Here is a 13351-nt window from a genome sequence, read left to right as displayed (position 1 = left end):
CACACACACACAGAGAGATACAGAGACAGAGAGAACAGGGGGCCACACACAGAGAGATACAGAGAGAACAGGGGGCCACACACAGAGAGATACAGAGAGAACAGGGGGCCACACACAGAGAGATACAGAGAGAACAGGGGGCCACACACACATAGACAGAGATACAGAGAGAGTAGGGGGCCACACCACATAGACAGAGATACAGATAGAGTAGGGGGCCACACACACATAGACAGAGATGCAGAAAGCAGGGGGCCACACACACATAGACAGAGATACAGAGAGAGTAGGGGGCCAGGGCTACAGCACATTTTCCAATACCCTGTCTGTCTGTCTGTCTGTCTGCCCACACCGCAATACTTTTCTGAGGTTCCTTCTTGTGATCTAACGTTTTTTTAATTTTCTCTGCTCCAGTCATTCCAAGGCAGCCAGGGGAGAGCCTACCTCTTTAACTCTGTGTAAGTATTAAACCCCCTCTTTAACTCTGTGTATGTATTAAACCCCCTCTATAACTCTGTGTATGTATTAAACCCCCTCTTTAACTCTGTATGTATTAAACCCCCTCTTTAACTCTGTGTATGTATTAAAACCCCCTCTTTAACTCTGTCAGTATTAAACCCCCTCTTTAACTCTGTATGTATTAAACTCCCTCTTTAACTCTGTGTATGTATTAAACCCCCTCTATAACTCTGTGTATGTATTAAACCCCCTCTTTAACTCTGTGTATGTATTAAACCCCCTCTTTAACTCTGTGTATGTATTTAACCCCCTCTATAACTCTGTGTAAGTATTTACATTTACATTTAAGTCATTTAGCAGACGCTCTTATCCAGAGCGACTTACAAATTGGTGCATTCACCTTATAATGTCCAGTGGAACAACCACTTTACAATAGTGCATCTAAATCTTTTAAGGGGGGGTTAGAAGTATTAAACCCCCTCTTTAACTCTGTGTATGTATTAAACCCCCTCTTTAACTCTGTGTATGTATTAAACCCCCTCTTTAACTCTGTGTATGTATTAAACCCCCTCTTTAACTCTAGGTATTAAAACCCTGATGTTTCGTCAGCTTGTCTATAACGGACCAAGCTGCAACAATTTATCTTTAAATACTCTTATTTAAACATCTCTTACATCCAACCTTATGCCTAAACATAACCTTAAATTGAGCTGTTTTCTCTCTCTCTCTCCCTTAGTGTGAACGTGGGCTGTGGGCCGGCCGAGGAGCGGGTTCTCCTGACAGGTTTACATGCCGTCGCTGACATCTACTGTGAAAACTGTAAAACCACTCTGGGCTGGAAATACGTATGTTGCCTACCTACCTACTACACCTACCGCTCCAACAAAATGTCACCTACCTACCTACCTACCTACCTATCTACTACACCTACCGCTCCAACAAAATGTCACCTATCTACTACACCTACCGCTCCAACAAAATGTCACCTATCTACTACACCTACATACCTATCTACTACACCTACCGCTCCAACAAAATGTCACCTATCTACTACACCTACCGCTTCAACAAAATGTCACCTATCTACTAGACCTACCGCTCCAACAAAATGTCACCTACCTACTACACCTACCTACCTATCCAATACACCTACCACTCCAACAAAATGTCACCTACCTACTACACCTACCGCTCCAACAAAATGTCACCTATCTACTACACCTACCGCTCCAAAAAATGTCACCTACCTACTACACCTACCTACCTATCTACTACGCCTACCGCTCCAACAAGATGTCACCTATCTACTACGCCTACCGCTCCAACAAAATGTCACCTACCTACCTATCTACTACACCTACCGCTCCAACAAAATGTCACCTATCTACTACACCTACCGCTCCCAACAAAATGTCACCTACCTACTACACCTACCGCTCAAACAAAATGTCACCTATCTACTACACCTACCGCTTCAACAAAATGTCACCTATCTACTACGCCTACCGCTCCAACAAAATGTCACCTACCTACCTATCTACTACACCTACCGCTCCAACAAAATGTCACCTATCTACTACACCTACCGCTCCCAACAAAATGTCACCTACCTACTACACCTACCGCTCAAACAAAATGTCACCTATCTACTACACCTACCGCTTCAACAAAATGTCACCTATCTACTACACCTACCTACCTATCCACTACACCTACCACTCCAACAAAATGTCACCTACCTACTACACCTACCTACCTATCCACTACACCTACCGCTCCAACAAAATGTTACCTACCTACTACACCTACCACTCCAACAAAATGTCACCTACCTACTACACCTACCGCTCCAACAAAATGTCATCTATCTACTACACCTACCACTCAAACAAAATGTCATCTATCTACTACACCTACCGCTCCAACAAAATGTCACCTATCTATTACACCTACCGCTCAAACAAAATGTCACCTACCTACTACACCTACCTATCTAATACACGTACCGCTCAAACAAAATGTCACCTATCTACTACACCTAACGCTCAAACAAAATGTCACCTACCTACTACATCTACCGCTCAAACAGAATGTCACCTATCTACTACACCTACCGCTCAGACAAAATGTCACCTACCTACTACACCTACCGCTTAGACAAAATGTCACCTATTTACTACACCTACCGCTCAGACAAAATGTCACCTACCTACTACACCTACCGCTCAAACAAAATGTCACCTACCTACTACACCTACCGCTCCAACAAAATGTCACCTACCTACTACACCTACCGCTCCAACAAAATGTCACCTACCTACTACACCTACAGCTCCAACAAAATGTCACCAATCTACTACACCTACCGCTCCAACAAAATGTCACCTATCTACTACACCTACCGCTCCAACAAAATGTCACCTATCTACTACACCTACCGCTCCAACAAAATGTCACGTACCTACTACACCTACCGCTCCAACAAAATGTCACCTACCTACTACACCTACTGCTCAGACAAAATGTCACCTATCTACCTATCTACTACACCTACCGCTCAAACAAAATGTCACCTATGTACTACACCTACCGCTCAAACAAAATGTCACCTATGTACTACACCTACCGCCCCAACAAAATATCACCTACCTACTACACCTACTGCTCCAACAAAATGTCACCTATCTACTACACCTACCGCTCCAACATAATGTCACCTATCTACAACACCTACCGCTCAAAAAAAATGTCACCTACCTACGACACCTACCGCTCAAACAATATGTCAACTAGCTACTACACCTACCGCTCAAACAATATGTCACCTATCTACTACACCTACCGCCCCAACAAAATGTCACCTACCTACTACACCTACCTACCTATCTACTACAGCTACCGCTCAAACAAAATGTTACCTACCTACTACACCTACCTACCTACCAACTACACCTACCGCTCAAACAAAATGTCACCTACCTACTACACCTACCGCCCCAACAAAATGTCACCTATCTACTACACCTACCGCTCAAACAAAATGTCACCTACCTACTACACCTACCTCTCAAACAAAATGTCACCTATCTACTACACCTACCGCTCAAACAAAATGTCACCTACCTACTACACCTACCTCTCAAATAAAATGTTACCTACCTACTATACCTACCGCTCCAACAAAATGTCACCTACCTACTACACCTACCGCTCCAACAAAATGTCACCTATCTACTACACCTACCGCTCCAACAAAATGTCACCTATCTACCTATCTACTACACCTACCTACCTATCTACTACACCTACCGCTCCAACAAAATGTCACCTATCTACTACACCTACCGCTCAAACAAAATGTAACCTACCTACTACACCTACCTCTCAAACAAAATGTTACCTACCTACTACACCTACCGCTCCAACAAAATGTCACCTACCTACTACACCTACCGCTCCAACAAAATGTCACCTATCTACCTATCTACTACACCTACCGCTCAAACAAAATGTCACCTACCTACTACACCTACCGCTCCAACAAAATGTCACCTACCTACTACACCTACAGCTCCAACAAAATGTCACCAATCTACTACACCTACCGCTCCAACAAAATGTCACCTATCTACTACACCTACCGCTCCAACAAAATGTCACCTATCTACTACACCTACCGCTCCAACAAAATGTCACGTACCTACTACACCTACCGCTCCAACAAAATGTCACCTACCTACTACACCTACTGCTCAGACAAAATGTCACCTATCTACCTATCTACTACACCTACCGCTCCAACAAAATGTCACCTACCTACTACAGCTACCGCTCATCAAAATTTCACCTACCTACTACACCTACCGCTCAAACAAAATGTCACCTATGTACTACACCTACCGCTCAAACAAAATGTCACCTATGTACTACACCTACCGCCCCAACAAAATATCACCTACCTACTACACCTACCGCTCAAACAAAATGTCACCTATGTACTACACCTACCGCTCAAACAAAATGTCACCTATGTACTACACCTACCGCCCCAACAAAATATCACCTACCTACTACACCTACTGCTCCAACAAAATGTCACCTATCTACTACACCTACCGCTCCAACAAAATGTCACCTATCTACAACACCTACCGCTCAAAAAAAATGTCACCTACCTACGACACCTACCGCTCAAACAATATGTCAACTAGCTACTACACCTACCGCTCAAACAATATGTCACCTATCTACTACACCTACCGCCCCAACAAAATGTCACCTACCTACTACACCTACCTACCTATCTACTACAGCTACCGCTCAAACAAAATGTTACCTACCTACTACACCTACCTACCTACCAACTACACCTACCGCTCAAACAAAATGTCACCTACCTACTACACCTACCGCCCCAACAAAATGTCACCTATCTACTACACCTACCGCTCAAACAAAATGTCACCTATCTACCTATCTACTACACCTACCTAACTATCTACTACACCTACCGCTCCAACAAAATGTCACCTATCTACTACACCTACCGCTCAAACAAAATGTCACCTACCTACTACACCTACCTCTCAAACAAAATGTCACCTATCTACTACACCTACCGCTCAAACAAAATGTCACCTACCTACTACACCTACCTCTCAAATAAAATGTTACCTACCTACTATACCTACCGCTCCAACAAAATGTCACCTACCTACTACACCTACCGCTCCAACAAAATGTCACCTATCTACTACACCTACCGCTCCAACAAAATGTCACCTATCTACCTATCTACTACACCTACCTACCTACCTATCTACTACACCTACCGCTCCAACAAAATGTTACCTATCTACTACACCTACCGCTCAAACAAAATGTAACCTACCTACTACACCTACCTCTCAAACAAAATGTTACCTACCTACTACACCTACCGCTCCAACAAAATGTCACCTACCTACTACACTTACCGCTCCAACAAAATGTCACCTATCTACCTGTCTACTACACCTACCGCTCAAACAAAATGTCACCTACCTACTACACCTACCGCTTCAACAAAATGTCACCTATCTACTACACCTACCGCTCCAACAAAATGTCACGTACCTACTACACCTACCGCTCCAACAAAATGTCACCTACCTACTACACCTACTGCTCAGACAAAATGTCACCTATCTACCTATCTACTACACCTACCGCTCAAACAAAATGTCACCTATGTACTACACCTACCGCTCAAACAAAATGTCACCTATGTACTACACCTACCGCCCCAACAAAATATCACCTACCTACTACACCTACTGCTCCAACAAAATGTCACCTATCTACTACACCTACCGCTCCAACAAAATGTCACCTATCTACAACACCTACCGCTCAAAAAAAATGTCACCTACCTACGACACCTACCGCTCAAACAATATGTCAACTAGCTACTACACCTACCGCTCAAACAATATGTCACCTATCTACTACACCTACCGCCCCAACAAAATGTCACCTACCTACTACACCTACCTACCTATCTACTACAGCTACCGCTCAAACAAAATGTTACCTACCTACTACACCTACCTACCTACCAACTACACCTACCGCTCAAACAAAATGTCACCTACCTACTACACCTACCGCCCCAACAAAATGTCACCTATCTACTACACCTACCGCTCAAACAAAATGTCACCTATCTACCTATCTACTACACCTACCTAACTATCTACTACACCTACCGCTCCAACAAAATGTCACCTATCTACTACACCTACCGCTCAAACAAAATGTCACCTACCTACTACACCTACCTCTCAAACAAAATGTCACCTATCTACTACACCTACCGCTCAAACAAAATGTCACCTACCTACTACACCTACCTCTCAAATAAAATGTTACCTACCTACTATACCTACCGCTCCAACAAAATGTCACCTACCTACTACACCTACCGCTCCAACAAAATGTCACCTATCTACTACACCTACCGCTCCAACAAAATGTCACCTATCTACCTATCTACTACACCTACCTACCTACCTATCTACTACACCTACCGCTCCAACAAAATGTTACCTATCTACTACACCTACCGCTCAAACAAAATGTAACCTACCTACTACACCTACCTCTCAAACAAAATGTTACCTACCTACTACACCTACCGCTCCAACAAAATGTCACCTATCTACCTATCTATTACACCTACCTACCTATCTACTACACCTACCGCTCCAACAAAATGTGACCTATCTACTACACCTACCGCTCCATCAAAATGTCACCTACCTACTACACCTACCGCTCCAACAAAATGTCACCTATCTACTACACCTACCGCTCCAACAAAATGTCACCTATCTACCTATCTACTACACCTACCTACCTATCTACTACACCTACCGCTCCAACAAAATGTCACCTAACTACCACAACTACCGCTCCAACAAAATGTAACCTACCTACTACACCTACCGCTCCAACAAAATGTCACCTACCTACTAAACCTACCGCTCCAACAAAATGTCACCTATCTACCTATCTACTACACCTACCTACCTATCTACTACACCTACCTCTCCAACAAAATGTCACCTATCTACCTATCTACGACACCTACCACTCAAACAAAATGTCACCTACGTACCCTACCTACCGCTTCAACAAAATGTAACCTACCTACTACACCTACCTCTCAAACAAAATGTTACCTACCTACTACACCTACTGCTCAAACAAAATGTCACCTAACTACTACACCTACCTACCTATCTACTACACCTACCGCTTCAAGAAAATGTCACCTATCTACTACACCTACCGCTCCAACAAAATGTCACCTATCTACTACACCTACAGCTCCAACAAAATGTCACCTATCTACTACACCTACCGCTCAAACAAAATGTCACCTATCTACTATACCTACCGCTCCAACAAAATGTCACCTATCTACTACACTTACCGCTCAAACAAAATGTCACCTATCTACTACACCTACCGCTCAAACAAAATGTCACCTATCTACTATACCTACCGCTCCAACAAAATGTCACCTATCTACTACACCTACCTCTCAAATAAAATGTTACCTACCTACTACACCTACCGCTCCAACAAAATGTCACCTACCTACTACAACTACCGCTCCAACAAAATGTAACCTACCTACTACACCTAACTCTCCAACAAAATGTCACCTATCTACCTATCTACTACACCTACCACTCAAACAAAATGTCACCTACCTACTACACCTACCTCTCAAACAAAATGTCACCTATCTACTACACCTACCGCTCCAACAAAATGTTACCTATCTACTACACCTACCGCTCAAACAAAATGTAACCTACCTACTACACCTACCTCTCAAACAAAATGTTACCTACCTACTACACCTACCGCTCCAACAAAATGTCACCTATCTACCTATCTACTACACCTACCTACCTATCTACTACACCTACTGCTCCAACAAAATGTCACCTATCTACTACACTTACCGCTCCAACAAAATGTCACCTATCTACCTATCTATTACACCTACCTACCTATCTACTACACCTACCGCTCCAACAAAATGTGACCTATCTACTACACCTACCGCTCCATCAAAATGTCACCTACCTACTACACCTACCGCTCCAACAAAATGTCACCTATCTACTACACCTACCTACCTATCTACTACACCTACCGCTCCAACAAAATGTCACCTAACTACCACAACTACCGCTCCAACAAAATGTAACCTACCTACTACACCTACCGCTCCAACAAAATGTCACCTACCTACTAAACCTACCGCTCCAACAAAATGTCACCTATCTACCTATCTACTACACCTACCTACCTATCTACTACACCTACCGCTCCAACAAAATGTCACCCATCTACTACACCTACCGCTCAAACAAAATGTCACCTACCTACTACACCTACCTCTCAAATAAAATGTTACCTACCTACTACACCTACCGCTCCAACAAAATGTCACCTATCTACCTATCTACTACACCTACCTACCTATCTACTACACCTACTGCTCCAACAAAATGTCACCTATCTACTACACTTACCGCTCCAACAAAATGTCACCTATCTACCTATCTATTACACCTACCTACCTATCTACTACACCTACCGCTCCAACAAAATGTGACCTATCTACTACACCTACCGCTCCATCAAAATGTCACCTACCTACTACACCTACCGCTCCAACAAAATGTCACCTATCTACTACACCTACCTACCTATCTACTACACCTACCGCTCCAACAAAATGTCACCTAACTACCACAACTACCGCTCCAACAAAATGTAACCTACCTACTACACCTACCGCTCCAACAAAATGTCACCTACCTACTAAACCTACCGCTCCAACAAAATGTCACCTATCTACCTATCTACTACACCTACCTACCTATCTACTACACCTACCGCTCCAACAAAATGTCACCCATCTACTACACCTACCGCTCAAACAAAATGTCACCTACCTACTACACCTACCTCTCAAATAAAATGTTACCTACCTACTACACCTACCGCTCCAACAAAATGTCACCTACCTGCTACACCTACCGCTCCAACAAAATGTCACCTATCTCCTACACCTACCGCTCCAACAAAATGTCACCTATCTACCTATCTACTACACCTACCTACCTATCTACTACACCTACCGCTCCAACAAAATGTCACCTACCTACTACAACTACCGCTCCAACAAAATGTAACCTACCTACTACACCTACCTCTCCAACAAAATGTCACCTATCTACCTATCTACGACACCTACCACTCAAACAAAATGTCACCTACGTACCCTACCTACCGCTTCAACAAAATGTAACCTACCTACTACACCTACCTCTCAAACAAAATGTTACCTACCTACTACACCTACTGCTCAAACAAAATGTCACCTAACTACTACACCTACCTACCTATCTACTACACCTACCGCTTCAAGAAAATGTCACCTATCTACTACACCTACCGCTCCAACAAAATGTCACCTATCTACTACACCTACAGCTCCAACAAAATGTCACCTATCTACTACACCTACCGCTCAAACAAAATGTCACCTATCTACTATACCTACCTCTCAAATAAAATGTTACCTACCTACTACACCTACCGCTCCAACAAAATGTCACCTACCTACTACAACTACCGCTCCAACAAAATGTAACCTACCTACTACACCTAACTCTCCAACAAAATGTCACCTATCTACCTATCTACTACACCTACAACTCAAACAAAATGTCACCTACCTACTACACCTACCTCTCAAACAAAATGTCACCTATCTACTACACCTACCGCTCCAACAAAATGTCACCTATCTACCTATCTACCTATCTATTACACCTACCTACCTATCTACTACACCTACCGCTCCAACAAAATGTTTACCTATCTACTACACCTACCGCTCCAACAAAATGTCACCTACCTACTACACCTACCGCTCCAACAAAATGTCACCTATCTACTACACCTACCGCTCCAACAAAATGTCACCTATCTACCTATCTACTACACCTACCTACCTACCTATCTACTACACCTACCGCTCCAACAAAATGTTACCTATCTACTACACCTACCGCTCAAACAAAATGTAACCTACCTACTACACCTACCTCTCAAACAAAATGTTACCTACCTACTACACCTACCGCTCCAACAAAATGTCACCTACCTACTACACTTACCGCTCCAACAAAATGTCACCTATCTACCTGTCTACTACACCTACCGCTCAAACAAAATGTCACCTACCTACTACACCTACCGCTTCAACAAAATGTCACCTATCTACTACACCTACCGCTCCAACAAAATGTCACGTACCTACTACACCTACCGCTCCAACAAAATGTCACCTACCTACTACACCTACTGCTCAGACAAAATGTCACCTATCTACCTATCTACTACACCTACCGCTCAAACAAAATGTCACCTATGTACTACACCTACCGCTCAAACAAAATGTCACCTATGTACTACACCTACCGCCCCAACAAAATATCACCTACCTACTACACCTACTGCTCCAACAAAATGTCACCTATCTACTACACCTACCGCTCCAACAAAATGTCACCTATCTACAACACCTACCGCTCAAAAAAAATGTCACCTACCTACGACACCTACCGCTCAAACAATATGTCAACTAGCTACTACACCTACCGCTCAAACAATATGTCACCTATCTACTACACCTACCGCCCCAACAAAATGTCACCTACCTACTACACCTACCTACCTATCTACTACAGCTACCGCTCAAACAAAATGTTACCTACCTACTACACCTACCTACCTACCAACTACACCTACCGCTCAAACAAAATGTCACCTACCTACTACACCTACCGCCCCAACAAAATGTCACCTATCTACTACACCTACCGCTCAAACAAAATGTCACCTATCTACCTATCTACTACACCTACCTAACTATCTACTACACCTACCGCTCCAACAAAATGTCACCTATCTACTACACCTACCGCTCAAACAAAATGTCACCTACCTACTACACCTACCTCTCAAACAAAATGTCACCTATCTACTACACCTACCGCTCAAACAAAATGTCACCTACCTACTACACCTACCTCTCAAATAAAATGTTACCTACCTACTATACCTACCGCTCCAACAAAATGTCACCTACCTACTACACCTACCGCTCCAACAAAATGTCACCTATCTACTACACCTACCGCTCCAACAAAATGTCACCTATCTACCTATCTACTACACCTACCTACCTATCTACTACACCTACCGCTCCAACAAAATGTCACCTATCTACTACACCTACCGCTCAAACAAAATGTAACCTAACTACTACACCTACCTCTCAAACAAAATGTTACCTACCTACTACACCTACCGCTCCAACAAAATGTCACCTACCCACTACACCTACCGCTCCAACAAAATGTCACCTATCTACCTATCTACTACACCTACCGCTCAAACAAAATGTCACCTACCTACTACAACTACCGCTCCAACAAAATGTCACCTACCTACTACACCTACAGCTCCAACAAAATGTCACCAATCTACTACACCTACCGCTCCAACAAAATGTCACCTATCTACTACACCTACCGCTCCAACAAAATGTCACCTATCTACTACACCTACCGCTCCAACAAAATGTCACGTACCTACTACACCTACCGCTCCAACAAAATGTCACCTACCTACTACACCTACTGCTCAGACAAAATGTCACCTATCTACCTATCTACTACACCTACCGCTCCAACAAAATGTCACCTACCTACTACAGCTACCGCTCATCAAAATTTCACCTACCTACTACACCTACCGCTCAAACAAAATGTCACCTATGTACTACACCTACCGCTCAAACAAAATGTCACCTATGTACTACACCTACCGCCCCAACAAAATATCACCTACCTACTACACCTACTGCTCCAACAAAATGTCACCTATCTACTACACCTACCGCTCCAACAAAATGTCACCTATCTACAACACCTACCGCTCAAAAAAAATGTCACCTACCTACGACACCTACCGCTCAAACAATATGTCAACTAGCTACTACACCTACCGCTCAAACAATATGTCACCTATCTACTACACCTACCGCCCCAACAAAATGTCACCTACCTACTACACCTACCTACCTATCTACTACAGCTACCGCTCAAACAAAATGTTACCTACCTACTACACCTACCTACCTACCAACTACACCTACCGCTCAAACAAAATGTCACCTACCTACTACACCTACCGCCCCAACAAAATGTCACCTATCTACTACACCTACCGCTCAAACAAAATGTCACCTATCTACCTATCTACTACACCTACCTAACTATCTACTACACCTACCGCTCCAACAAAATGTCACCTATCTACTACACCTACCGCTCAAACAAAATGTCACCTACCTACTACACCTACCTCTCAAACAAAATGTCACCTATCTACTACACCTACCGCTCAAACAAAATGTCACCTACCTACTACACCTACCTCTCAAATAAAATGTTACCTACCTACTATACCTACCGCTCCAACAAAATGTCACCTACCTACTACACCTACCGCTCCAACAAAATGTCACCTATCTACTACACCTACCGCTCCAACAAAATGTCACCTATCTACCTATCTACTACACCTACCTACCTACCTATCTACTACACCTACCGCTCCAACAAAATGTTACCTATCTACTACACCTACCGCTCAAACAAAATGTAACCTACCTACTACACCTACCTCTCAAACATAATGTTACCTACCTACTACACCTACCGCTCCAACAAAATGTCACCTATCTACCTATCTACTACACCTACCTACCTATCTACTACACCTACCGCTCCAACAAAATGTCACCTATCTACTACACTTACCGCTCCAACAAAATGTCACCTATCTACCTATCTATTACACCTACCTACCTATCTACTACACCTACCGCTCCAACAAAATGTGACCTATCTACTACACCTACCGCTCCATCAAAATGTCACCTACCTACTACACCTACCGCTCCAACAAAATGTCACCTATCTACTACACCTACCGCTCCAACAAAATGTCACCTATCTACCTATCTACTACACCTACCTACCTATCTACTACACCTACCGCTCCAACAAAATGTCACCTAACTACCACAACTACCGCTCCAACAAAATGTAACCTACCTACTACACCTACCGCTCCAACAAAATGTCACCTACCTACTAAACCTACCGCTCCAACAAAATGTCACCTATCTACCTATCTACTACACCTACCTACCTATCTACTACACCTACCGCTCCAACAAAATGTCACC

At 43.2% G+C, this 13351-nt stretch overlaps 1 protein-coding gene across 2 annotated transcripts in view; it reads left to right on the top strand.

Annotated features, from left to right (window-relative positions):
* Nucleotides 1–13351, top strand: part of ypel1 (yippee-like 1) — a 65366-nt gene that overhangs the window by 22028 nt on the left and 29987 nt on the right. For both annotated transcript variants that reach the window (XM_082961586.1, XM_082961585.1), the window contains 2 exons: nucleotides 415–458; nucleotides 1196–1304. In XM_082961586.1, coding sequence (XP_082817712.1) covers nucleotides 415–458; nucleotides 1196–1304 — 153 coding nt within the window. The remainder of the gene's footprint in view (nucleotides 1–414; nucleotides 459–1195; nucleotides 1305–13351) is intronic.

The sequence above is a fragment of the Salmo salar genome, chromosome 15 (assembly GCF_965601325.2).
Source record: "Salmo salar chromosome 15, fSalSal1, whole genome shotgun sequence".
NCBI classification, from domain to species: domain Eukaryota; kingdom Metazoa; phylum Chordata; class Actinopteri; order Salmoniformes; family Salmonidae; genus Salmo; species Salmo salar.
Note: the sequence above shows the minus strand (reverse complement) of the source record. Positions and strands in the feature narration are given on the sequence as shown.